Here is a 27,865-nt window from a genome sequence, read left to right as displayed (position 1 = left end):
GCACCCCCGGGGCCCCCTCCCTCCCTCCTTGACCCTGGAGGCGCATGAAAGAGCAGAGGACTCAGAAAAAGATAAATTTGAATGCTTTATTGGGATGGCGAGCGATAAACGTTAAAGACAAAACCCAAGCAATGAATTTTGCCAGAAATATCAGCATGTTAAAGGGGTCGAGTGGAGGCCCGCATGGCCACTGCCAGATGGACCGCGACAGTGGTGAGGTGGCACTCGGTGCTCGGCACGTGGGGGGTCTTCAGGTGATGGTGGGGGGGGACCCAAGAGGGAGTCCCGCTGAAGACAGTTGAAGGGGGAGAAAAGATGGACGGCCACAGCTAGGGCTCGGGACGTCAGATGGGGGCCCGGGTTCGGGATGGCTGGGGACCCTGGGGGAGCTGCTTGCTGGGGGACACAGAGGGGCGTCGGCAGATGGCCCTGGAGCACCCACCCCACGAGAGGCAGAACGTTAACACTGGGGGAGTGGGCATCCGGCAGGACGGGCAGACAATTTGGGGTGCCTCCAAGTCTTTTTGGATCTCTGGCCAATCTGTCTGGGTCCCAATTACAACAATTTGGCTCTTTTCGGCTCTGTCCAATGGTGCGAATGGCCCATTCCCCGGACGCCTGCCGAAGGACCCTCTGTGCCGCTGGTGGGCTGACACGTACCGCCCCCAGGGTCGTGCCAGCCCCGTCACTGGGGCCCAGAAGCCTCAGGCCTCTAGAATGCTAGTCGGGCTGTCGTGCAGGGGGACTGCGCTGGGGGCAAAAGCGGGGGTGAGGTAAACCTCCCAGCTGCCCGGATCCCTGCCACAGCCCTAGGCGCCGAGATGGTGGCTGGTTCGGTACTGCCAGACCCGTGGGCCTCGGGGCCCGAGCAACCCCAGTAGATGGACCACTCTTGCAGCTCTCCTGCTCTGCGGGGTCTGCACCCTTCTGACCTCCCCTACTCCCCGACCTCACCTCGCCTGGGCCCCAGGAGGCCCCGCGGAGCTCTGAGCCTCCTGGGGACAAGACAGGGTGCTGAGGAGGTGGGCAAGGTGTCACCGAAGGGCGAGGGGAGGGCTCCCCAAGTGCGCAGAAGGCGGCCACCTGCTCCAGCCTGATGGAGCCCCTCCACTCTCACACCTGCAGCCCCTTCCCCCCCAGCCGGCCTGGGCCAGCTGGGGGCCCCTTCCTGATGGCCTCCGAGCACCTTCTGCGCACCAGAGAAACGCCTCCCCACCCCCTCCTCCGCCCCTCAGGACCCCCGGGGACCAGCCACTGTCCCCGGAGGCCAGGCTGGGCAGCGGCCCACTCCCTTCCCTCTGGCTTCTCCATGGGGCGCAGTGGCCAGCGCCCCACGGAGGCCCCACTCTCGACTCAACCCAAGCGACAGGGACAGATAAAAACAAAAACCGAATCAGGGCGATAAATGGCGGAGAGCAGGACGCGCGGCTTTGCTGCGGTGGTGATGGCTTCGTACATCATTGCTTTGTCACTGCTCCCCTGTTACATGGGACGGGAGTAAGTTTAATTTGGTGTGTGAGCGCGTAAAAAGCTAAGGAGGGATCAAAAAAAAAAAAAAAAGGAAAAAAGCCCCAGGAGAAACCAATTAAAGGGGGGAAGAGATCAATCGGCGTAAATCTGGGCTCCTGATTGGATCTGTAATTCTGCACCTGCGACTCCTGACTCTCCTCCTCCAAACCTCGCAGGAGAACCTCCTACTCCAGAGCACCCCCCACCCAGCCCCCACTGCCCCCCACCCGCCCCTCCAACCGCCAGACTTCCCACACTCCCCACCACCGTTGCCGGCCTCCTAGGAAGCCCCCCATTTCTGAGAGGCCCCCAGAAGGCTGGCAAGGATGGTCCCTAGGTGTGCTGGGGGTCCCAGATGTTTCTCGAAGGAGCACGCCTAGGGGGTCAGGCTCCGTGGTAGGGCACGTCTTGGTCTCTGCTCGGCTACAGCCACCTCCAGTCTGGCCAAACCCGGTCCTCGCTCTGCACGATGGTAAGGGGCACAGGTGCTCGTGGCGCCTGGGGGCATTGGGCTCGCACCACGGGGGCCGTGGGGAACGCCACCTCCCTGATCTCCGAAAGATGGACCACCCTCTCCCACCCAAGGAGCGCATCCCAGGGGTCAGGAGGGGAGCACAGAACATGAAAACATCACCAATGAGCAACTTAGAGAAGGGTCTGAGACAGAGCGCAGTCTGACCTGCACCGTGCTGGGTTCACCCATCTGCGTGCGTGTGTGCGTGCGAGGGCGTGAGGGCGTGCGTGTGCGCAGAAGGGTGTGAGCAGGCGTGCGTGTGTGCGTGAGCGGGTGTGTCGAGCGTGTGTGTGCATGTGTGTGTGAGCGTGTGTATGCGTGCATGTGGGGGGTGTCTGCAGGGATGCATGTGGGTGCGTGTGATTTTTAGGGTGTAAACTGAGATGGAAGATTTTGGGATGTGTGAGTTTGGGGAGGATGGATTTTAGGGTGTATGGGGGTTTGTGCCAATTAAAGTTTATTTTCACAAATTTCGGCATTCACGTTCTGTGCTCCCCTCCTTCGGTCTCACTGGGAACCCCCATCTAGCTCCCTGGTGACTTTCGAGGATGGGAAACAGAGCGAGGAACCAGGCTGGGGCTTTGCTGTTGTGAGGATGGCCAGTTCTCCCCAAACACGACCAGAGTTTTGCCCGAGGAGGCCGGAGCCGGCAGAGACCATGACGTGTCTACCTGCGGATCTGGGGTCCCTTCCTTTCTCCTGGAGGTCAGGTCCCGAGCCCACAGCCAATCTGACTCAAGGTCCCTGGGGAAGAGAAGGAAGGGGGGGCCTGATTCTTTCACGATGCCAATTGTTTTTAAGCCAATTTTGTTTTGGTATTTTTTTTTTTTAGCCAATTGATAATTTTAGATATATTTTTTTAAGCTAATTAACATTCCTGGTGTTTCTAAAAAACCAAATCATTTTAAGGGGACTGGTGCGTGTGTGTGTGTGTGTGTGTGAGATTTAGGGGTTCATAGTTTTAGTTTTTTGGTTGTGCAATTTGGGGATAATTTGGGGGGTAATTTTGGGGGGATATTTAAAGCCAATCGAATTTGTACATTTTTAGAGATGTTGGTAGGATTTCCTCAGCCCGATGGACAGGGCAAGGACAGAAGAGCCTGACATGGGGAGGTTGGGGCGCAGGGGTTGGGGATGGGGGAGCCCGCAGAGGGAACGCGATCCCGAGAGGTGTCAGAGGCGGGGCCCGATGGAACGGCCCCTGGTCAAGAGGAGGGCACGAGGTGGACAGTGCCATCTTGCAGAATTACGCGAAATTTTGGCTCACTTCTGATTGCCGGATGCCTCCGGAGAGGCGCCCCCGTGGGCCACGGGGTCGTGGGTGGGCAGGGCGATCAGGGGACGATGACGCTTGGCCTCTCTGAACGCCTCAAGCTCCTTGGCGAGCATGCGACCCCGGCGGGCACGCAGGAGGGCAGGCAGGCCCCTGCGCAGTCGTTGGGCAGACTGCTTCCAGGTGTCATATTGGAAGAACTTGCCCACGGGGTATCTGGGGAAGTTGTCCTGAAGGGGGGGGAAGGGCCAGTCAGGGGGCGCCCAGCTCACGGGGGACCCGCAGGGGCTCGGCGCTCCCCTCCGGTGGGTGACTGGCCACATCCGCAGCATGGGGGCCCATGCTGCGTGCCCTGGTCCCCTGGCTCCAAGGCGACGCCCCTGCACCCCGACACCAGCCCCCTCTCACCGGAAGCACGGTCGGAGGGGTCGACACGTCCCTCTCGGACTTGGCGGGGGTGGCGCAGTAGGTCTCCAGAAGGGCCAGGTCACAGCTGCGGAAGCAGCACTCTTCCACGATGCCACGGCTGCTGCGGCGGCTCACGCGGCTTGCCGGCCTGCCTGGAAGTCCCACAGGGGGAAGGAGAGCCGCACGTGAGCACCGGCCCGCACGGGCCCCCCAGAACTGGCTTCTGGCCGGTGGCTGCCCCAGGGGCTGGGGCGGGAGAAGAGGAGAACCACCTGGTGGGTGGGGGGCCCGCAGGGGCGGCCAGCCTCGTGAAGGAAGGGGGAGAGAGTGGGCAGGCAGGGTGCCCAGGAAGGACAGGAGTGGAAGCGTGCTCCAGGACCAGCCCCTGGCCTCTTGGTGCCTCCCTGCTCGCGTGGAAGGTGGACACAGCCTCCGGGTGCCACTGCCCAGGGAGGTGGGGAAAATGTGCTGGCGGGAGCCTCGCTCGGGGCCGCCCGGGAGGGGTCCAGCCCCCACGCTGGGGGGCACAGGGTCCCCTCTTGAAGGCCAGGCTGGGACGCAAGTGCCATCCCTGAACAGAGCAGGAGCCTGGGCGGCCCGAAGCCCTCGAGACGCCGAGATGCCGCAGGCTTGAGAGAGGAAGAGGAAGACGGGAGGGGAGGAGTGAGGACCTGCATGAAACCACGTCCTCCTTTCCTCCCGTCCTCCCCGTCCCTCCGCTGCTCGGGCTCCAAGGTCAGCTGTGAGGAAGAGTCCCGGCCCTCACCTTGGGGGGCCGAGGGCAGGCGCCCTGGGGAGGAGGTCCCACGGGTCAGGGCTGGGCCCTGCCCTCCTGGCAGGGGACCCACTCCCTGGGCACCAGACCCTACACTTCCTGCCCCCAAACAAGGCAGGTGCGAGAGAGGACACAGGCGAGGCCAGGGCGGGCAGGGCTTCAGAAGCAAGGAGAAGCAGGAGAGCTTTTCAGACAGAAGCTTTGAGACCCCAAGGCTGGCGTCTGTGGGTAAGTAGAGGCTACAGAGAGGGATGCCACGTGAGGAGGGCTGGGTCTGACCATGAGGGTGGTGGCCAACTCACCCCCACCCCCACCCCACCTTCAGGGTCGGCCTGGGCCTTCTCCCCAGTTCCTCCCATTATCCAGATAAACACTCCCCGCTCCATCCCATAGACGAGAAAAGGGAGGCCCGGCTTTCTGGGAGGTGAGGGCAAGGGCCCACACCCGTGAGGAAGACATCGCCTCCGACTGGGGGTCCCACCGAGGGACGGGGCAAGGAGAAGCAGAGGTCTCAGGGAAAGCCCACCGGGGGTTGAAAATTAAGAGAGAAGCAGGAGGACAAGGGCCAGCAGGTGGGCACCCCACACTGTGGCCCGCCCCTCGGGCGTGCGTCCCCTCCCCCAGGCACTCCTTTCTTTCCCCATATGCCCAGGCCCAGCTGAGCGCCCCCACATGGGGGTCATATGACAGACACTTCTGTTTTTACTGGTCTCCCACCGATTTTATCTAACTTTAATTCAGATAATCGCACTGTCAAAATGTCAGGCACCATGGAAATGTGGAGCGAACCTCAGTGCTCACCGCCCTGCCCTTAAGCAGGTCCCGGAGAGGCAGGGAGGGTAAGTCCTCCTCCCTGCTAGGGCCTGCCACCCCACCTCATCCAGCCCACCCTGTGCCCCCACCCATGCCTGCCGTGCTCTGGCCCCCACACAGATACCACCCTTCCTAGGAGGACAGTGTTCGACTTTGAACCATGTTGCGGGAAAATCAGGGGTGTGAGCACCCCCCAGGCACACAGCAGGTACCCAATAAATGTGGGTGCAGTTGGGCTTATGAAGTCTCAGAGAAGCCTGGGGCCATCACCTTGCAGAAGCTTCCCTCTGCCTGGCCCCCCACACCAGGTGTCCTGGAGGGTGTCCGTAGGTGTCTGGGAAAGGACTCCAGCATTTATTGGGCACCTGCTGTGTGCGCCCTCCCCCTTGCCCCACCGCACACTGAGCTACTTACTGAAGTAAAAGCCGCGGTCCCCACAGACAAACTGGAGGGTGTCCACCAGCTCCCCGCCGCACAGGGTCTCACTGGGGCGGTAAGCAGCAAAGCAGCACGAGGCCAAGGCCAAGAAGGTCAGCAGCACCAGCATCGACTTCCCCATCGGGACCCCCATCGGCATCTGGGGGCGGAGAGAAGAGGCCTTGAGCGAGCCCGCCCTGGCCCGCCAGGGGCCAAGTCCAGGAGCAGAGGCCGCCCCCGCCCCCTCCCCCGACGACGGAGACACCAGCCCGGCCATCTCCTAATTTCAAGTTAGTTTCAAGCACGTGTCTTCCTAAACGTGATCACTTTAATTGCAGAAATCACACGTGTCTCACTGCCCAAGGCGGGCTGCACCATTGCCGGCGGGTGAGAGGTTGAGCGGATATGTGTGACCACCGGCACCAGCGCGGGTCAGCAATTCCACGTGGGGGTGATCCCCCCATCGTCACCGCCGCAGGGGCTCGGCCACACCCAGAGCTGCAGGGGCCAGTGCTGGACACTGAACCTGGCCTCTGTCCTATGAAGTCATGGGGGCGGGGCCGGCACAGGGCAGTAGCCACTCCTGGACCTCCCAGCATCAGCCAAGATGGCAGACAGCCCCACCCCACCACAGAGCGTGTGCATCCCAGAGGACCAGCCCCCCAAGCAGCAGGGGGTCCTGCCGGTCCGGTCCCACCCCTTCCCCTCCCCCACCCTCCCCGTCTGTGGCTGAGCAAAGCTCAGGTCAAGGATCTGGTGGTTATTGCACGGTGCCCACCACACTCCCAGGGCCCTTGTTCTCCTGAATTGCTCAGTCCCCCACTCCAGGCTGCTCTGGGCACCCCAAAACACAAAGGCTAAAAGCCTCCCCTGCAGGCCTGGCATCACACCACCCAGGGCCTCAAGGTCCCCCTGGGATCACCCCACCTTCACCCCACTGGGGTACCAAACCCCACCCTGGGAGCCGGAGAGAACAGGTCAGGCCACTGGAGGCTGGACACCAGGTCCTCAGGGCCCGGTCTGGAAGGACACACCCCCTGCACGGCTGTGTGCCTGCAGGCCCGGCTGAGGGTTAACCAGGTCCCTTCAGGGTTGAGGGGCTTGGGAGGGGCCTCAGGCTCTCTTGTAGACACAGCAAGCTGCCCCTGCTCCCTCCAGAAAGTGGAACCCCCCTCCCACCTCCAGGGGGGCAGCCCCAGCCTGCCCTCCGCTGGCCCAGGTACAAACTCCTTCTGGGGCAACAGTAACGGCCCAGTGCCTCTGAGCCCACTGGCACCCCGATGCTACCCAAGCCAGGGGCTGGGCAGCCTGCCCACAGGTGCCCCTCCCAGGCTCCACTCCGGGTGGGCATGGGGGTCCAAGCAGCATGCCCCTTCCCAGCCTGGAGCCCGGCTGCTGTGTGCTGGGCCCAGGGGTTTCCGACTCCAGAAATCATGCAGGAGAGAAGGGGGAATCAGAAGGGAGCGCAATCTCGCTGAAACTCCACGAAGAGCAGTGGCCTGATCCACAGAAGCATCTAAAGTGCCACCCCGCTCACCTCCTTCTGCCCTGGACCGGGCCCCAGCCAAGCTCCCAGGCTGCCCCCACTGCCGCCCCCTTCCAAATTCTAAGAACAATCTGGCCAGCTAGCGACTGGGCGCCGGCCGAGCGCCAGCTGCGTCCTCCTGCAAGCCCGGCCACTCCAGTGCGGTGTCCGGTCCAGAGCACCCGCGGAGAGCCAAGGCCGAAGACAAGGAGAGGCACGCAGAGGTGTGGGCCAGGTGAGCAAGGCCGGGAGGAGGGAGGGTAGGGGTGAGGAGGGTAGAGGCAGAGAGGAGGGGCAGAGGGGCTGAGGCCTGAGGCCATCAGCAGGCGGGCAGGCCGGAGCGGGAGGGCAGAGGGGTCCTCGCTCAACAGCCCTGGTTACCTGCAGCTGGACAGGAGGCTCGCTGGGACTGGCGGAGGAGGAGGGAGAGAAGGAGGAGGAGGAGGAGGCTGGAAGGCTGCCTCACAGGAGAAGCTAATGTCCAGTTTGCAGGCTGGTCAGTGCTCCAGCTTTTATGTCTGAGCCGGCTCCTCCCAGCCCGGGCTCCACCCTACCCCCCACCCCTCTCCCTGCTGACCACTCCCCCCGCCCCCTTTGCTCCCGCCCCCTGCGCCCTCCCAGCCAGTCCCTTCTCTCCTGCACCCCCAACAGCTAGCCCTGGACCATCCCTCAGCGAAGTACCAAGGGGTGGGGGTGGGGTGGGGGCTCATCCTGCACCCCCAGCCCATCTAGGCACAAGGCAATGTGGCGGGGGGAGGTAAGGGAGGGGGGCTGCTTTACACCTCCTTGTATGGAAAGTTCCATCTGCCCACTGGGCAGGGGCAGCTACCCTCTATGGGCTGTACACTCCTGCCCTTCTGAGCTTCCAACGAGCCCCTCTCCCCAGATTCCTGCGTGGAAATGTTGGGCACAGGGAAAGGGGGAGCATGTGGGGGGGTCCACTGCAAATGTGGCGCCTCCTCTGAGCCTCTTGCCAGCTCGCCCCCTCTTCCATCCTGGCCCCGCCCACCCCGTTTTCCTCCTTCAGTCTTGCTGGCACGGAGTCAACATAGCAGGGTGGGTTTCTGAGACTTGCGCCCCTCCTCATTACCCAGCACCCTGGGGGACAGGGCCCTCCCCCACACGGCACGGATCGCAGACGCCCAGCAACACTCCCCTGCACCCACAAACCGACCAGGAAGTCGCCTTTGCAGACAGCTCACACCTCCCCTGGCACTTTCCGAAGCCCCTACCCACCCACCCACCCCCACTTCGGCGGCGCAGGGGAGAGCGCGGACTTCGCCAGAGGGAGCCGGACCCACAGCCCCCGACCGGGGCCTGCCCGGGCCCCTCTCCCCGCCCGGCCGGCCCGCACGCCGCTTACCTGGAAGCCGGCGCAGCTGCCGCCCACCTCCCTGCTGCGTATCGCAAACCGAACAGCGGGCGTTGGCCCTCCTGCCGGACACTCCTCTGCCAGCGCCGCTCTGGCCGAGTCGCGGGGGCCGAATGTGCGACGGGGCAGAACGGGGGGATGGCTTTTTTGGGGGGGGGACTCGTCTGATTGTTTGGGGAGGGCGGGCTGTCTGCGGGCTGGGGCGGGCCAGATGTTGTACTTTTGGGGGGGAAAGGGTATCGGGAAATGAGGTCAGCTGTTGTATCAAGGATAGAGGGGGCAGAGATAGTGAGAGACACAGAGAGAACGTGAAAGGGGGGGGCAAAGAGAGGGCGAGAGGGAGAGAGGACAGCGAGAGGCGGGCAGGCTCGCAGCGGGGGAGAACAGCGCAGAGAGAAACAGAAAGCGTATAATTAATCCACTTCGGGATGGCGAGGCGAGAGGGCGGGCGTGGAGGGGGAGGGAGTTGGAGGCGAGGAGCTGGGGGGGGGCGGGAGGGAGCGAAGGGCAGGCTGCGGGAGAGCAGAGAGCGGGCGCCAGGACCAGAGGCTAGAGAGGGGTCGGGGGAGCACAGAGAAGCGAGGGCAGGGCGCAACGTCGAGGGCCGGGGAAGGTGCTGAGGGGGGCGGAGTGCAGGATCGCCCGGGCCGCGGGCGCCCAGCTCGGATTGGGCCGACGGAGCCCTCTGCCGTCGCAGGCCCGGGCCCTGGGGGGGTGGCGGTGGCGGTGGCGGCGCCGAGCCGCTCGGGACGCGGCGAGGAGGGGAGCGGTGGGCCGCGCGCCGGGGAGGGCTGGGGGCAGCGCGGGGGATGACAACGCCGGCGGCCTGCGAGCCGGACTGCCTGCGGGGGGGACCGCCTCCTCGGGCGAAGCGAGAAGGGCGTTGAGGTAGATGGAAGAGGAGGCGGCGGGGATCCGCAGGCCCGGCGGAGCGCGGCCCCGCCGACGGCGCCCAAGGCGGGAGTCAGCAGCGTGGCGGCGGGCGGCGACGACGCGGGACCGCCGGCCGGATGGAGGCGCTGGCGGGCGGAGCGCGGGCGGGCGTGGGCCAGGAGGCGGGGGCGGCCGGAAGGGGGGGCCGGGGGCCGGCCTGGCCTCACGCAGCTCCGCCGGAGAGCAGGCGAACTGCGGGCGCCAACGCCCGGCTCTTATAGCCGCGCCACCCCGCGGCGCGGCGCCCGCTCGGGCCCCGCTGGCCCCGCGCCCGCGCCAATGGGCGCCCTCGGGGCCCTGGCCCCGCCCTCCGGACCGCCCCCGCGGCTCGAGCAAGGGGGGGCGAGCGGCTGGGGGGCTCCGGGTCCGGGGGCGACGGTTGGGGGGGCTGTGGGGTGCTCGCGGCGAAATTGGGTTGGGGGCGGGGAGCGGCAGAATGCGAAAGAAATCCTGAGTCTCCGTTCTAAAGTGTTGGGGGGACCCCTTTAGGGTTCCGGAGAACCAGGGGTTTCTAGGCTCGCGCACGCGGGGGACGCGAAGCGAGAAAGGTGGGCGGTGTCCCAGGTCCTAGTACAGCCGGGAGCTACGCGGAGGGGGCGCCCGATCAAGAGGGAGGGCGCAGGTGGTTCGGCGCCGGGTCGGGGGTCCCCGAGTCCCGCGGGGAGTTGTAGGGGAAGTAGGAATCCCCGGGAGCGGGCACGGCGCACAGCCTCCACCTGCCCGAGCAGGCGCGGCGCCTGAAGTCGCGGCAGCCGGAGCCTGAGCGCCCCCCGGTGCCGCGCGGGAGCCGGGGTGTAGCTGCGGCGGCCGCCAGGTGCGGTTCCTGGGGAGGGCCGGCCCGGCCAGGCCCGAATTGGGGCCAGACGTGGGGCCTGCTGAGGCTGCGCCTGGCCGGGGAGAGAAGAGCAGGGCGGGAAACAGCGCTCAAATCCTACCTGCATGACCGAACTCACCGGGGTTCGTCTAAGCAGCTCGCCTTTGGGGCCCACCCAAAATATCCGGATAATGATTCCCCCGTCCTCAGTGCGTTGGACTTGCGTAGAGTCGGGTTCAGCCCCGGGGGCCACCACGATAATTTGGGGATCTGGGGAAACCATCTCCTGGAGAGTTTGGACGACGTAAGAAGTCGTGATTTTTACCAAGTCAAAACCACGCACAAGCCCCGGCGCCTCGCCCGCCCCTCGGCGCCCCGACCACCCGCGCCTCTCCGAGGGGAAGGGGCCGCCGCCGGCGGAAGCCCGCGCCGGCTCGCCCCCTCGCTCCGCCATCAATCACTTCGCCCGCGCTCCGCGCGCGCCTCCCCGAGTCCCCTGACCCGCGGACTTGGAGGCGCCGCGCCGCCCGAACGGGGTGCGCCTCTTCTCGGAGTACTTCCGACCCAGCGCCCAGCCCTCCCCGCTTCGGGGCCACCAAGGCGCCTTCCCCACGACTGTGATCTTTGCAAAGAGCAAACGAGAGCGGCGCAGGTTTCGGGGCGCCAGGTCCCAGCGAGCGCAGCCGCAGAGCCGCAAGCCCTCAACAGGCTCCTGCGCCGGGTTCTGGTGGCCCCGGCGGCCTCCCGAGGCGAGCGCCAGCCCCGGCGGGACGGTGGCGGGTCGGGCGGGGAAGCCGGCATGGGCCGCGGAGGCGGCGGGGAGCTCACCGCAAAACTGGAGGCTGGAGGCTGGAAGCTGCGTCCGTGGGCGCACGAGGAGCCGAGGCAGCGAGCAAGCGCTCTGCGGCGGCGGCGGACGCTGCTGAAGGTGAGCGAGACCCCGGGGGCAGTCCCCAGTGTCCGGGGGCAACGCCCAGTCCGTTGGAAGACCCGGGGACAATGCCCAAATTTGGGGGAAACTGGGGGCAATGCCCAGTCGTTTTCCTGGACGCGGGAGCAGCACTGCCCACGTCCTGGCGGACACGCTGCCGGGCCAAGTGTGTTGGGGAATACAGAGAGAAATTTCCCAAATCCGAGGAGCTCGGGGTCCTTCGTAGGAGACGAAGAGAGGCTGAAACCAGTACCCGCCGCGAGCGGGGTTGGGAAAAGTGCAGAGGGCTGCCGGCAGGCCGGGAACAATGCCCAAATATCGGGAACGCAAGTCAGAGCTCTGTCTGGTTTGCGGCTCAAAGCACTAGTGTCCCGACGTAGGAGACCCGAGGGAGGCCCCGTTGGTGTGGGGGACTGTAATCAGTGACTATGTTTGAGACTCAGGATCCAGGGTCCAAGTTTGGAGGATCAGGGGACATTGCTCAGTGCAAAGGGGGTGGGGGTGGGAACAAGAAATCCAGTTCTAAAATATGGGGGACCCAGCATCTTGGTCAGCAAGTTTAGGGGGAACCCCAGGCCAATTTGTGGAAGATAGGTTTTGGGGTGACTCTGGGAAAATTCTCAGCATGAAATGGGGGGACCTCAGAGGCACGTTATCTGAAATTGGGAGAAGAGAAACACTGAACCCATTTTGGGGATCTAAGCGAAATCTCAGTGTGGTGGAGGGAAGTAGAGATTCACTTCCACAATTTAGAAATGCAAGTTAGTGGCCTGGAAGCGGGTGCCACCGAGGAAGTAACCTCCATAATTATCTTGGCTCTGGGGCCAATTCACAATGTCCTTTAGAGAGTCAAGAAACACTGTCTAAACTTGGGGGAACCTGGGGTGTGATCAGTACATTTGGGAAATGCGGAAAAATCCATGTCCGCCTATATTTTAATTTTAATTGGTTTCAATTAGTTTATTTTTGGTGAGCAGGAAAAAATATCCCGTTTGCTTGGTCACTGTCTGCATTTGGGGAACCCTAGCAAAACATGTCCCAAGTTTTGGGGATCCATGGGAAATGTCCAATGGAGGCAGATGTCTAAATCTCAGGGACCCCGGGTAATAGCCAGGAAGCTTATAGGATACAGGCTCATAAGACTTAGGGTTTCTAGGATATATTTTGGTCCCTGATCATTTTCATTTTGGGGGGGCATGGAAAGTTGCCTAAATTTAGGAGGACTTGGGGAGCAAGGGTCATAAAACCGGGGGACCCAAAAATCAATGTTCAAGAAAAACTCAGTTGTTTTGTGGAGAGGGGATTTATTTTGGAGGGTTGGGAGACATGTCTCAATTTGGAGGCCCCAGGAAACTATAATTTTTTAATCTGGGGATCCAGGGAAGTTGCTGAGAGTCCTCAGGAAAATTGGGGGTCAATATCTTAAGTTTTAGGGGAAAAAGATTAAGAGTTCATAGGTCGCAAGGCCTGGAGAATCAGTGTCCCAAAATTGGTGATCTACAGGGAACTTGCAGTATGTGAGAGACCCAGGAAATGTTGCTTACATTCTGGGTGACTTTGTGGGTGTGCAGAATGCTCGGGAGTCCAAGAGATCAATGCCGTTCTGTGACTGTTTTCCGGGCCTGGAGAGCAATGAGTGATATTTGAGAGCTCAGGATGTTCAAATACAAGGGATCAGGGGAAGGGTCCAGTGTCATCCTGGGCTTTGAGATTACTGTGTGAATTTCAGAAAATCCGGATTTTTGTCAGCAAGCCAGTGGGACACAGGGAATGTTTTAATACTCAAAATGTTATGGTGAAGAGAACATGTTCTGAATATTTGTTTACTGGGGACACCCAACAGAGCCCGGTACAGGGAGACATAGGTTTTGTGCAAAGGGTTTGTTTCCTGCGTGGTGTGACCCAGGGGAACCTGACCAGCTCACAGGGTCACAAGGAAGCACATCTCCAGTAATTGCTCAGTGTGCTTTCCGGGGCTGGGTGACAGTGTCTCGTCCATAAGGGACCTGATTAGTGGCCAGGAAGCTTGGAGAGTCTTGTAAATGAACGCGCCCCAAGACAAAAATATTGCTTAGTGAGATCTGGGGCTTAGAAATCATCCTCTCAACTTTGTGGAAGTCAGGACAGCAGAGCGCAGAGGATTTAGGGTTCAGAAAAGGGCCTGGTGTGGGCCGGGTGCAGTGCCTCAATTCTAGGGAAGAAATAGGAAGCCACGTTCAAACTCGGAGGCTTCTGGGAAAATTGCTTCATGATTTGGGGGGACCTGGGAGTCTTTGTGTAAAATTTAGGGAACCCAGACTGGTGCCAATAAATTTGTGGAACCCGGCAGACAGTGTCCTAAACCGTGGTGAGCCAGGAGACCAGGGCTTCAGTGTGGGGGAGCCAGTACAGGGACAAGTATACTAGCTTGGGAGACCCTACAGTTAATGTCCAAAATTATGGAGGCATGGGGAAAAGCTCCATTTGTTTTGGAGACACGGTGCCCGAGTGCCAGAAAAACACTGCCCACCTTCTGGGGAGCCAGGAGATTGGTCAGCCTGACCACAGGACCCGGGGTTAATGCTGGAATTGTAGGGGATACCGGCTTGGCGGTGTGTAAACTGGCGGAGTCTGCAGCAGGCTATATACAACTGTTAAAAGCCTGGGAGAAAATGCCCAATGAGTTTGGGGATCCAGGCCACCAGGTGAATCTGGGGAAGCCAGCGGGGGCTTGCGTTTCTCGAGGTCCCCGGAAATTGATGTCCCAGAAAATTCTTGTGGCCTGGGAAATGCTGGATGTGTTTGGAGAACTAGGGAGGAAGCCTTAAATTTGGAGGATCCCAGAAAAAATAACGTCGGCGTTTGGTGGGAGCAGGGAGGTCGCTCGGTGGGCTGGGACCCCGGAGGTGGAGGGCTGCACGGGAGTGGCCGGGCTCCCAGGGCCGGGGAGGCGCGGCGCCGCCGCCGCTCCCCCGCGTCTGGGGGCTCACGCGCGGAGCAGTGGCGCCCTCCCCGGGGGACACAGGAGCGGGCGCGGGCTGCGCGGGCAGGTAGCGCCGGGCTCCCTGGGGCGCGCGCCCCGGAAGAAATATCGCTGCTCTTTCTTTGGTCTTCTGGCCGCTGTGAGCGCGCGTGCGGCAGCAGCCGGCCGAGCAGGCGTCGGGAGGAAGGGAGGAACCCGGGAGCCGCGAGGGAGCGACTTGGGCGCGGCGCCCCGGCGCTCCCGGGACTCCAGGCTCCCCGCTCGGCCGCCTCCGAGGACGGCCCCGCGCTCCCCGCCGCCGCCGCGCCCCACGCGCTCCCGCGCTGCGAGCCTAGGCGAAGCCGCGGCTGGGCGGCCGCCGCGGGCAGGCTCGTCCCCGGCTCGGCTTGGGGGCCCGAGAGCACCCCAGACGGCCACCCCCGTGCGCCGAGGCGCTCCGCGAGCGCCCTTCGGGCCTTAACCGGTCCCCACACAGGGGCGAAACCAGTTTTGCTTGGTTAACACGAAGGAGGGGAGGGAATGAGGAAGAAGAGGAGAGACACGGGGGAGAAGGAATGGGGGCGGCATGGCACGGTGGCCGGGGCGCCAGGGGTCTCCTTTCGTTTTCTCAAAGAGAATTTTCGCGGAAAGCCTCACTGTCCCGGCTGGGAAAGCCCAGTTGCTCACAAGCCAGTATTGAAGCCGATGCAGGCGCAAGGCGCTGCTGGCAGAAACGCGGTCACCCCCTCGGAAATGAGCGCTCTTGTGGGGGCCAGCGACCCGGGGTGGGGGTATCTGAGGGGTACGGAGATTCCAGGAAGAAGGCATTGCTGGGGGATAGAGGAATGGTGGGGATCCCGGGGACCCTACAGCGGGCATCGCTTGTCCCCACAGAAGGACCCCAGTTAGAAGGGGGCGGCTCAAAGCCTGATATTCTGGGAAGGCAGGGGTTAATGCCATTGGACAGGTGTGGGGACCCAGTCAGGGCTGAGGCAGCCCTTCACATTATTTTGGCAAGACAGGGAGACCCCCCCCCCACCACCATGAAAAACAGCCCATTTTCCACCCAGAGCCCCAGGCACGTGGGGAATGTTCCCCCTTCAAATTCCAGTCCGCATCAATCACCCTGTGTCCCATTCCAAGAACATCTGGCCTGTCTCCCCCCACCCATCACCGCCCCCTCCCCTCTCCACCAGCTTTGTAGCCTCCTGTGTCCCTGGCTTTCAGGCCTGTGCGGGTGTGCCTGGGGACAGAGGGAGGGCCAGGAGGGAGCCTCCAGCAGGGAAGGCTTGGGTGCCTGAAGTCGCTCCCCACTGCGTGGAGACCTGTGAATTTTGGGGTGGGGAATTGAGTCTCTGACAGCTCAGAGCAGATTCCAAATCCTCCGGAGGGCCTCCGCTTATGGACAAACACAGGGCTCCCTGTGGCTCTGCTCTGGGCTCCCCACCTTTCCTCCAGGCCTGCTTCCCAGGCTGGGAGTGTGGGGGGGAGGCGAAGCTGAGGTGAGAGCCCCTTTTCAAAGCGTGGGCTTTCACCCTGGCTGGGGTGCATGGGGGGGCAATCACAACAGCGGCCTCTCAGTCGGTCCCTCCCCTGCTTTCTGCCCACACAGGCGCCTGCCCTGGAGAAGCCTCTGCCCGGTGCATGGAGACGTGCCCTCCCAGCCTCTGCCTGGACCTTGGAGGTAGGAAGGCTGAGGCCAATTTGGGGTGCCAGGCTGAGCCACTGGGGCAAGGAGGGGGGGTGCACATGCGCTCCCTCCCCCACAGGGCTGCCCGCTGAGCCCTCGCCTTATTTAGTCAAAAGTGTGGCTAAAGGGGCAGGGTTGGCAGGGGCAGATCCGGGTCACCCTAGGGCTCAAAAAAGGCACTGGCTGCCCCCAGCCAGGACCAGCGTCAGGCTCTCCCCGACTTCCGGCCCTTCACGGTAGGAAGGGAACAGCACTAGCGGAACATATTGTGGGACTGGGTCTCTCCTGCCCAGAGCCTGGCTGGCAGAACTTCAGCCTAGTGCCACCTTCCCCCTGCCTTGTTCCAGCCCCAGCGACGGCAGGAGCCTCCCCCCGCAGACCGCAAATCCATGCTCCACAGAGAATAATCATTCCCCCAAATTCGGACTCACCCTAAGAGCCTGGCCCCTACGCCCCAGGCCTGCGGCTGCTCTCGCGCCCGCCTCCCGGCTCCCTCACTCCCCTGCTCCCAGCAGGCGGCCTTTCTCCTTCAGTTTCCTCCCACAGCTCTGGCTCAGAGCTGGCCGCTCCCACTCACTCGGACCAAGCCCAGCATTTTGCAAACTATGCTCCCTTCTCCGAGGGTCCCTGAGCACCCCTCCCTCACCCACCGCAGGACACCGGCCACTGAGGCACAGACCACGCACTGGGCTCCAGGAGGGACGCCGGCTCAGCGACAGCCTGGGCTGGAAGCCATGGACGGGGGACCCAACTGGAACCACCAAGACCCGACAACAACGGTTCAAGCCACCCAAGGCACAAGGCACCACAGCCACTGATCCATAAACCAGAAGCCCAAAGTAGGTAGGGGTCTGGTGGGGGCCGCAGGGGAGGGGGCTGGGCAGGCATGTTGGGGAAGGACCCAGGCAAGGCCACTATTATACTATTTTCTGTAGTGTCTGAAACAAAGACACCTTTAAAAGAACATTCTTGGCCTCTCTCTCAGATGGGCCAACCAGCCGAGAAGGGGGTCACCTGCTGGATCCCTCCCTGCTGGCTGGGAAGGGTGGCCACCATCACTTTTGGGTCCAGTACAAGAACACAGACCCATCCTGCCCCCACTTCTAAAGCTCCCCAGGGCCTTGGAGCAGAGCACCCCCTTTCAGGGCAGCTCAGCCTGTGCCCCCAGCCCAGTACCTTGTCCGTGAACCGGCGCTGCCACCACCACTGAGCTTGTTCCCGAAGTGTCCCAGGCACTCTGGTCCCAGGGCCTTTCTAGTCCCCCCCCCCCCGCCAGCCCCCACTCACACACACAGGAAGCCCCTCCGGCCTGGCGGCCTAGCGAACACAATGGAATCTTGACACCGGTGCATGTATGGCCCCCGCTGCTCTCAAGAGTGCCTCTGCCGCCCGCCGCCCCTGGGGCACGACCTCCCTTTCTCCTCACAACTGAACAGCCAGGAGGTCTGCGACTGCCACCCACTTTGACAAATGGGGACACAGAGAGGTCAAGCCACTGGTGTGAGACCCCACAGCCCAGGAGCCCTGGGGCAGGGAGGACCTGGGTCTCAGGTGCCCCAGCTGAAGCCAGCTTGCCTGGGGTCTCCCGCTTTCCCCCCAATTGATGAGTTCTCCCCCCTCCCGCCCACTTTTATTCTCCTTCCTCCAATTCTGTCCCCACCTTGTCCTTGTCCCCCCCTTCTCCCATGGACTGCTCCCTCCCCATCCCTTGCCCTTCCTCCAGCCAGGAGCTCCCCTCCAAGGACCCCCAGAGGAGCCCAGACTTCAAGGAGCCACTGTGCCCACACCTGAGCGACTCTGAGCAACCCGAGCAACCCGCAACCCAAGCGACTGAGGGACAGACACCCGGAGCAGAGCAGACCCCCTGAATCACAGATGCCCACGGTGTGACTCTGGGCCTGGTGGGGGGGGGTTGCTCCATGAACCTAAGGAAAGGAGGCCCCTGCAGGAAGCCTGACACTTGGAGAGCTAAGCCAGCGGACACCTCAGCCCTGCCCTGGGAGTCTGAAGACACTCACCTCTGTGGGACTGGGGCTGGCTGTGGGACTCAGTTCTGAGCACGTGGGGACCGCCTGGGCCACAGGCCACAGCAGCTCACCTCCGGGCTGGGTTCTTGGGTGGCTCTGGCCGGCTTTGGCTTGGGCTGCGGCTGCGGCTCGAGCTGTGGCTCCAGCTGGTGGGCAACCTGGGCAGGGGGCTCTGCTGGATGAGTTGTGGGGCTTTGGGGCTTGGGGTCCACCTCCTCCTCCAGGAGTTCACCAGTGACTCTTCGGCCCCTGGGGAAAACACAAAGGTGTTCCTGAGATGAGCACTTTTAAAACAAATCCCCCCAAGCTACAGCACCGGTCCCTGGTCCCTTTCTCCTTGTCCCCTGGCTGTTCAGTGGGGAGGGCTGCAGGTCACCTTGCCAGGGTTTTGGGTGGCAGCTCCCCTTCCTGTCCCTCTGGCTGCCTAGCTCCCCCTTTTTCAAATGACAAGGGAAGGCGAAGTTCGCCTAGAGCTCGCCTTCCCAGCAGCCAAGCCTGCAAAGGTGCATGCCCACGAAGAGGCAGGAGACCCTTCTGTTGGGTGGGCTGCTGCTTCCTGGCTGGTGTATACTTCTGCCTGGGCATGGGGTGGGGCTGCACACAAAAGGCCTGCCTTGGGGGACCACAGTACACAATATGACAACCCCACACTTCAACATTCCCATCTTGGGTGAAAGCAAGGAGGGACCAGGCACAAACCAAAGGACACAGTTCTGTATGAAGAAATCAGTTGGATGGTTGGGGTTGTTGGGGTGGGACACTGGGCTTCCATGGGGAAATGAAACTTGTCCCCACAGACACCACACCGGCTATATGGAGAAGTCTGGGACCCCTGGGTGGAGGGGAGAGAAACTTCATGTGCAGAATTATGCACACCCCTAGGAAACTGCCCTTGCCCCAGGGCTCAGTTCTTTGGACAGGAGAGGCACCAGGAGAACTGGGCATGCCTTCAGGGAGAGAGGAGCTTTACTCTTTCAGTCCTGCTGTGGGGTACCAAGGCATATGGGCCTTCATTGTCTCCTCCTCACTCTCCTTCCCAATTACTTACTGGGATTCTTTGGTTATGGTTGGGAGGTGTAGGGAGTGGGGAGAGGGGGAAGCTTTACTTTTACAATGGCATAAAAAAAAAAACTGCTGCAAAATCTCGGGCCCCTGGCCCCTCTGCACAGTCTCCTGTTTGTCTTTGGTTGGGATGGGGGGGCGTGCAACAGCAAACTTCTCACACAGAAAAGCCCTGCATTTTACATTTGCAAAAACAGCTGTTCACTCCTGCTGAGAACAGCCCTACCCTCCACCCCTGCCCCTCCCACTTTGCCTGGCAGATTAGTAAAGGAAAACCTATTTTCCCACAAAAGCCTCTGTGGCTCTGTGCAGCCGTAGAGAAGAGACCCCTCCCCACTTGTTTTTCCTGTCCCCTCCCAAGTTGAGGCTATTCTTAGACAGCTTGCACAGGCCCTCCCTCTGACCGCAGAGGTTCTGTCCTTCCTGCAGAAACAGGAATCCTATTAGCTGCCCCAAGACCCCAGCCCACCCATGCCTCAACTCAGCATGCAGTGTTTCTCACACAGAGGCTGCAGCAAGAGTGAGGGAAGCCCAGTCACCTGTACTCTAGTCGCTGCGTAGTCCCCGAAGTTCCCGGGCGGTGGATAAAGAGGACTGGGGAGTCACTGGTGCCCAGGTCTCTCTGCCGAAACTGCCCGGCTGATGATCTGCTGGTCGGGCCAGTATTAGCAGTCGCCGCCAAAGCAGGGGGTGCTCTGGCTGTGGTGCCCAGACCCTCCAGCCGGGTTGACGTGGAGGAGGAGGAGGGGGACGAGGCTGAGGCTGGAGAAACGATTAAGGGCACTTTTAGAGTGTGCATTATAGTAGCCCCTAGAAGCGGGAGAGGCTCTCCACCGCTGAGCACAGCACCTGCTCAAATGCCAACTGAAATTACAGTTTTGCCCCTCACCTCCTCGTCCCCTCCACGTCTTTCCTCAAGCCCCTCCAAATTGGGTAGCTTTGCGCCAACTCGGTAGTGCTGGGGCCACTGGGCAGCTGGCTGTGGCACCTTCTCACACCAGGGCACAGTGCACAAGGGGGGTGGAGATTTGGCCCACTCCCTGACCCCACAGAGAGTCATGTGTGGGCGGGGGCACAGACCGGAAGCACTCCCTCAGGAGGTGGGACTATGTGGAGGGGTGGGGAGTGGGTGGGGCCTCCTGAGATTGACACTTGGCAGTCATTTGACACCCTGGAATGCCAGTGGGCGTGGCACGGGTAAAATGGCGACTGGCCATATGCAGAAAGAAGCAGGGTTCAAGAGTGGTCAGAAAAAACTCTTTTTAGGTGCTTCCAAGGCAGCTGCAGTGCAGCACCTTCATGTCATTTCTTCCTTCATGGGTAGGGGCCTCATCTGGGAGTTTCCTCCCTTCACCAATCACTTCTGGTAGGGCCCCCGTACCACAAGTGTGGTGGCAGGTGGCAGCTCCGAGCACCAGTACTGCTCACAGGCACTGAAGGTGGAATGTTGGGTTCACAGCCTTTGAGCCCAGCTGAAACTCCAATCAAGGCACAGTCTCAGAGCCATCAGCAGCTGGGGGAGGCCCAGGCAGATGTGCAGACTGATTGGACTAAATCTCACTGGGAATTTAAACCCCTCCTCCAGGCTTGCAGGGAGAGCAGGCAGCAGAGCAAAGACTCACTGAGAGGCAAAGACATGTGCACTTCCGAGAAGGCTTCCAGTCCCACATCCCCCAGCACCCTGCACCCCAGCTTACCCAGGTAACTGGCACATGCTGGGGTTTAACTCTCACTGTCCCTTTCTCTCTCAAGCCCTCACCTGAACTCCTTTCCTTAGCTGGAGCAGCCAGTGGGAAGACAGGACTTTTGGTGGGGAAGAGAGACATGAGGGGGCACTCAGATCTGGCAGGTATGTCCCAAAGGATGCAGAAGCTCCAGAGCCACACCACCCTACAGGAAGAAGGCAGGTGGCTCCTTGCTAGGCTCTTGGATGGGGAGGGATGAAGGGATGCTAAAGGGCCCTGAGCCAGGTCTGGGGCACATAGAAGGGAGTCAGTGTGAAGCAGCCCACAGTTCTTGGAGTACAGCAGTTATCTGCTCATGTTGGCTCTGACTCTGCTGTGGGTTCTGTGGCTTGGAGGCTTTGCATCCTGTGTTGTCCCCTGTGTCTGCTTCAAGATACACAGATGTTATAAGGAGCTACTGCCAGGTCCATATGGGAAGACTTAGCTGGGACTTGCCAAGCCACAAGTGGGGCTAGGGAGAGTGTAAGAGCCGATCCTAAACCAGACATGAGGGTTCCAGAGGAAGTCCACCAAACTGAGAAGGTGGGCACCTAAGGGGCTAAAAAAGAAGTAGACTTTCAAACTCATAGATCATTTCCTGGAAATGTGGAAGCTCCCAGCCCCAGAACAGTGTCTTGAATCTGAGTTCTGCCCTAATCTGGATTCCCATTTCAGGCCTGCCCCAAAAGGGAAGCATGCAGGGCGATTTTAATCCACCAGAATCTTGGAACCCAGAGTGCTTAAGCAAGAAAAGGGGAGCAGAGGGTAGAGGTCAGGGTGGGGAGGGCCCATGGAAGACTAGCTAAGCCATGGCACCACTGAAGCAGGACTAGAGGCATTGGGTCAGGGAGGTGGGTGTGAGGGCTGGGACACACAGCCCTGGATTCCATTTCTTTTCCATGGTGGAGGGAGAGCACATGGCCAATAAAGGATACAGGTAGTAGGAAGGAACACAAAAGGGACAAGTTTGGAGTTCCTGATTGAAGTAAATCTCACTGGGATTTTAAACCTCTCCCTCAGACTTGCAGGGACACCTCATAACAAAATCCTTATTGCCCCACTGTCTTTAGGCCTGGGTGAGGATCATCCCGTCCTGGGGTTCTGGCCAGGACCTCATTTATTCAGGAGACTTCTGGGACACCCCCAGAAATCCCAAATGTGGAATTTCCTCTGCTTGGAGGCTTGAGCGGCCTCATGCTGACACCTGGTGGCTGCTTCTAGAATTACAGCGGAAGAGTACAGGGTTTTAGTACAACTTGAGGCACTCTGGGGAGAGGGCTGGAGGAGGGCAAAAGGACATTTGTCTCTATGGAGCTGGGGCCCTCTCCAGCATCAGGGTGCAGGTGGGCTCTGCACCTGTGTGTGCTCAGATGGGAGGCTTTTATCCGCCTCCATCCTGGCATTACAGAACAAGCGGTGGAGGGAGGCCTAAGGGAATTCCTCCCCTTGGGGGACTCCCTGACACCAGAGGATGTGGCACGGCAGATGCCCAAAACCACAGGTGCAATCTGGGACATCTTCCAGAAGCACCATTGTGTTCTTAAAATTAGAGGGGCATGTATTATATTTGTATCAGAATAAAATCAGATCTATTACTGGGAGGCTCCGGTAAGAATGTTAATGTTAGGACCCCCTTCCTGAGACAGAGACCCTGGGAGGAACAGAGGTGGGCTGAATTTTCTCCAAGCCTGGTCCACAAGCAAGGTTTTCCAAATCTGGCCCGAGCCCGACACCTTGTGGCCACTTCTCAACGTGCAGCCACAGCCTCGAAAAGCCTAGCTTCCCTAAATCAGCAATAGTGCCGCCTGGATAACAACAGGGTCGCTTTACCAAACCCAGGGATGGAGAGAACCCCATCCTGAATGAGCTAGGTTTTGTCCCAGAAGACTGGCACCATTGGATACCCTCAGCTCCCCGCATCTGTGCAGCAGGTAGTCTGACCAGCCAGGGGAGACTGCTGGGGGCTGCACGCAGGCTTGAAGGCCCCCAGGCCACAACACAAGCGCCCTAGGGGAGCAGGGCATGATGGAGGGGAGGGGAGGGGAGGGGAGGGGTGGGCAGGAGGAGGCCTGGAGGCTGGCCCCGGTTCACATTCTGGCTCTGCCCATGTAGGTGGGCAAGCTGGGCCACCCCCTGGGCCTCCACCTCCCCTGGTCCCACTAGTCCCATGTGCCGGGACACAGAAGCCTGGAATCAGTGTATGACACAGAGAAAACACTAATAAAAGCTCACTGTTATACTCCCCCCATGTGAGTGTGTGTCTGCCCTGACTTCCCTCACCGTTGGCACTAGAACATTCTTTCCTGGGGCCATATGGAGGTGCACCCTTGGTGGCTGGCAGTGCAGCCGCAGGCCCTGGCTGGCTGGTCCTGGTCTTTGCCCCGTTCCTGGCCTCCTTTCTATGGGGGCCCTCCAGGACCACAGCCCTGAGGCTCTTCCCTTCGGAAGCTGGTCCTCCTGGCAAGGCTCCCCACATACCCATGGGCCACACGGCAGGGACTGCATCCACTTCTGCTTGCCCACGATCCTGGGAGGACTACCAGACCCACGGGGCCGTCTCTGTGCCACCAAGCCCCAGAGAGGGAAGCAGCTTGCTGGACATGGGAAGCAAGCAGTGGAGTCAGGACAGATTGCCGAGGCTGAAGCCCGGCCTTGGCCTTCCACGACCCCTCACCCACATGCCCGGCCCACGGGGGACAGTGCTTCCTGGGGTGACAGTGGTGCCCTACTGGGGAAAGAGCTGATGGTGCAGAGGGCAGGCTTGCCAATCGGTGCAGCACTGGAACGGGCTCCCCCACGTACATGGTGTGCCACCCGGGACCTCAGCAGCCAAGGCAGGGACAGCCTCCTCTGGTTTCCCTCCAAGAGATGAGGAAACTGAGCCCCAGAGATTTTCAGTAACTTTCCCAAGGCCACACAGCCAGGAGCAGCAGAGCAAGGACTTAACCTCGGCCCACCTGGCCTACCAGCTCTCCCCCTTCTGCGTGGCACTGGCCTGGGTGGACACTCCAGCTGGCCCCAATATACTGAGGTTTGAGGGGAGGGGAGGTGTTCACAGGACTCTGCCCATCATGTCCTTCAGTCCTCAGCCTGTCTCTTCTTTTTGGCCAGGATCAGCCCATGCTCAGCCACGAGGAGGGTCGTGGGGGACAACTGTGTGAACACAGCTGCCACTGTGTCTCCAGGGAGGGTGGCATGGGCTGTGCCTGATCCACAGCCACCCCTGGGCTAGGTTTGTTCCACCCACAGCAACAGCCTGATGGGGACTTGTCCTCAGGGTTGAGATGCCTGTGTAGGGGCACAAGACACTTCCTCCAAGAAGTCTCCCAGCCTGCCCTCTGTTCTGAGCTCTGTGTGTGCCTAGAGCTGAGGTATTTCTCAGCCAACTCTTCCTTCCTCCAGAGCTCGTACTCTCTGCCACTTCCTTTCCCCACAGCTGGGCTGGGGTCCAGAAAGCACCCCCATGGGCAACCAAGGACCAACCCATCCTCTAGGCCTGGAGAGGGCCTTTCTGCCCTTTTCCCACCCCTGCCCCTTAAAGATCTCCTTGATGGGTTGAGCATGTCAGACCTCACGAGAGTACCATGGAGGGCCAGGGAGGGCCGGGGAGGGCCAAGGAGGGTTACAGAGGGCCATGGAGGGCCAGGGAGGGTCAGGGACAGTCAGGGAGGGTTACCGAGGGCCATGGAGGGCTAGGGAGGGCTGGGGAGAGCCAAGGAGGGTTACAGAGGGCCATGGAGGGCCAGGGAGGGCTGGGGAGGCCCAAGGAGGGTTACAGAGGGCCATGGAGGGCCAGGGAGGGCTGGGGAGGGCCAGGGAGGGTTACAGAGGGCCATGGAGGGCCAGGAAGGGCTGGGGAGGGCTGGGGAGGGCCAGGGAGGGTTACAGAGGGCCATGGAGGGTCAGGGAGGGCCGGGGAAGACCAGGGAGGGTTCAGAGGGCCAGGGAGGCCTAGAAAGGGCCAGGGAGAGTTACAGAGCTTTAGGGAGGGTCAGAGAGGACCAGGGAGGGTTACAGAAGGTCAGGGAGGGTCATGGAGGACTAGGGAGAGCCAGGGAGGGTCACAAAGTATCAGAGTGGGCCAGGGAGGGCCAGAAAGTGTTACAGAGGGTCAAAAAGGGCTATGGAGTGCCAGGGAGGGTCAGGGAGGTCCAGGGAGGGCTACAGAGGGCTATGGAGGGCTAAAGAGGGCCAGGGAAGGCCATGGAGGGGCAGGGAGGGTCAAGGAGGGCAAGGGACGGCAATGCAGTGTCAGGGAAGGTCAGGGAGGGCCAGGGAGGGTTACAGAAAGCCATGGAGGGTCATGGAGTGTCAGGGAAGCCAGAACCCCAGGTTCAGAGCCTCAGCTTCATCCCAGGCTTCCCAAATTCACCTCCTCCCAGCCCCTTTCTTGCTGCCCACCGAGCATCTGCGTGGTGCTGAGCCACAGCTCAGAACCTGAGGTTTAGGGAGGGAAGAGAATTTCCAAGGTCCCTCAGCAATTGGGCCTTGGGCGTCAGGGGGGCAGGCAAGGTGGCCCCGCGGGAGGCTGGGCTGGAGTTGGGCCAAGTTCTGAAGGGAGGATGGCCTTTGAAGAACAAAGGAGGGGCCCGGAGTCACAGCGGGAATGGCCGCGAGCTGGCAGGGCTGCTGGGGCGCTGGCTCTGTTTTCCAAAAACACAGATGGGCTGGGATGGGGGTCAGAGTGAGGCCGGCGATTGTGGGCCCCCTCCCCCAGGTTCTGATGGCTCAGCAGCCCAGTCCACGTGGGGCTGGAGGGGGCGGGGCCAGCCCAGAAGCTCAGGGCCTTCTGACCCCCAGGCTGGGGACCTCTAGGCTCCCCGTCCTCCCTGGCAAGGCCCAATCCTCGTGGGTTCATGGATGGGGACCCCTGAGTGTGGCTGGGGGGCTCGGGCTCAGCCCCTGCTGACCCTGCAACCTTGGTCCAGGGGTCAGCCCCTTGGGTCTGGACATTAAGCCTCTCTGGGTGAGGGGAGCTGGGGAAGCAGCACCCACATCCACCCCTGGCCTGATGGATTCCACCTCCAACCTAGCCATGGGCCCAGCAGCGCCCCCAGGAGGCCATGTCTCAGCCCAGTGCCTTGGGTCATAGGGACTGTGGGGTGACCTTTCAGTACAGCCCCAAGTCCTGCTTCTGGGCGGCAACCTCAGGAACCCCTCCATGGAGCCCAGGAGCCCGTCGGGACCAGTCCCCCCACAGCTGCAGACGGGCAGGAGTTGGGGTGGGACTGGCAGGTGACCTGGGAGCTGTGGACCCCGAGGGGCGTAGGGGGGCGGCTGGCGGGGCTTGACGCCAGTGCAGCCCGACCATGCTGCGGGGGATGATGGGGAGGCACCCCCGTCAGCGTCCACTTTCGAAGGAATTTGCCTTGCTGTTCCTGTGCTGAGGCCAGAAACAATAGTGCTGGAGGGAGGGCTGGTGGAGGGCCAGCCCCCACCACCCCATTTATCTCTGCGCTTCCCAGACCCCTGTCTGCCTCCTACCCCAAAGTGTTCTTTCTGGAGCTGACCTCTCTCCTCTCAGCACTGGGTGGGGCCAGGGGTGGACATGGGAACGCCATAACCCTGCCCCAGCCGGGCCCTGCCTGAGGCCTCCCGGGTCCCAGGGTCCCCGCCTCACCGAAGCCTTCCGGCTCAGGGGACCAGCTGGCCTGACAGTGAGCAGTGACCCCCAGCCCCCAGCCCCCTGCCTCCAATTCCTCAGAGCCCTGAAGACCTCTCAGCAGAGAGTCCCTCTGGGCACGGGCACCGGCCCTCTGCTGGCCTCGGTTTGCTTTGCCACCATGTGGGGTGGGGACGCTGGAGGAAGTCGTCCCCAAGAATGTCCCATCCCAGGTCCCAGATCCCTGCAGATCTGGGGGCTGGGGCTCAGGTTCTCGCTGGAGACTTTCCCCGAATGTTGGGGACCTGGGACTTTTGTCCAGCTGCTTTTCAGGGGAGCCTGGACCCCGCTAGGCTGGGGGCCCCACACACCCCGTCTCCTTCCTAAACGTCAAGGCCTCTAGAGCCAGTGTCCCCCACAGCTCCCGCGAGTGCCCCATGGCAGGAGTTTGGAGGTGCGGACCCCTTTAGAGCGGACCGTTGGCCTGGACAGCCAAGAGGGCTGTGCATCAAAAGTGGGGCTTTGGTGCCCTCTGCTGGTCTGTCTGTGAATGTCCACCCTGGCCCCCTTGCCTGGCATGGACAGGTGCCTGCTCCAGGAAGCCACCTGCACTGGAGGCCTGAACATGCCTGGGTCCGAGGGCAGGCTCGCTCAGGTGGGGACACAGGTGTCTCCCCTCACAGCCTAGCAGGACACAGACGCTGGCCAGGGCTCATCCCAGGCTCTGCCAGGGGGCCTTTCCAGGAGCTCAGGTCACTGGCTCCTGGTCTCGCTCCCTTTCCTGGGCCGGCCCCCGCCAGGCACCAAGCCTCCAAGGGTGGCGGTGGGGGACCACTCCGGCATCCCTGCATCTACCTCCCTTGCCCCTCAGGGTCTGCTCAGGCCTGGAGAACAGTGAGGACGGTAAATATTTACTGACGGGACAAGGCAAATACGGCCCCAAGGGCCAGGCAGAAGTGCCAGTTTATCAGTGCCAGGAGCAGGTGCAGTCTGGGAAGCCAGCCTGGAGGCAGCTGCACTGTCAGAATGTCCTCAGTGTGTGGGCACCAGAGGGACAGACATCCTGGCTCCAGCCTCAGTCTACCCATTAAGAATACGGGTGCAACAGATCCCACCCCATGTGGCACTCGTGACAGTGGGATATGGAACAGACATGAGAGCGAGTGCATGGGAATTGGGGGGGGGGTGCAGTGTCCACTGCGAGACGCTGGCTCTCCGCTGCGGGGGTTGGGGGACCCAGCAGGGTCAGGGGGCTGCTCCTCCATAGCCTGCTGCCCCCGGCTAAGGGGCGTTTGGACTGGATGCCGCTGAGGGCCACTGCCAGCCCGCGGGCGAGAGAAGCGCAGGTCCCAAGGGCAAGCAGAGTCTGAGGACATGGGATGACTGTCCTCCCGGTTCCCAGAAGGGGAGGAGCATGGGCCCGGAGGGGGTGGCAGAGCCAAGGTCTGTGGGCCTGGCTTCCATGGGGTGACCTGGGGGCTCCGGGAAACTGGGGCCTCTGGGGTTCAGTGCTCAGGGGGGTGCCAGGCAGGAGA

At 61.7% G+C, this 27,865-nt stretch overlaps 1 protein-coding gene across 6 annotated transcripts; it reads right to left on the bottom strand.

Moving 5' to 3' along the window:
- Positions 1–72: 72 nt before the first annotated feature.
- Positions 73–18,018, bottom strand: IGF2 (insulin like growth factor 2). 6 transcript variants are annotated; one of them, XM_045770747.2, is made up of 4 exons: positions 17,934–18,018; positions 5,707–5,869; positions 3,705–3,865; positions 73–3,526 (listed from the first exon to the last, which is right to left on the bottom strand). In XM_045770747.2, exons 2-4 carry the CDS (start codon positions 5,867–5,869, stop codon positions 3,287–3,289), a joined length of 564 nt encoding a protein of 187 aa, XP_045626703.1. In that variant the 5' UTR covers positions 17,934–18,018; the 3' UTR covers positions 73–3,286. The 6 variants fall into 6 exon arrangements, with proteins under 6 accessions (XP_045626703.1, XP_045626704.1, XP_087711258.1 ...); XM_045770748.2 differs by lacking the exon at positions 17,934–18,018 and adding an exon at positions 11,182–11,300; XM_087855132.1 differs by lacking the exon at positions 17,934–18,018 and adding an exon at positions 8,598–8,857 and having other exon boundaries at positions 3,705–3,856.
- Positions 18,019–27,865: the final 9,847 nt, after the last annotated feature.

The sequence above is a fragment of the Ursus americanus genome, chromosome 24 (genome assembly GCF_024610735.1).
Source record: "Ursus americanus isolate L20-20 chromosome 24, mUrsAme1.1.p, whole genome shotgun sequence".
NCBI lineage: Eukaryota > Metazoa > Chordata > Mammalia > Carnivora > Ursidae > Ursus > Ursus americanus.
This window is presented reverse-complemented; position numbering and strand designations above follow the sequence as displayed.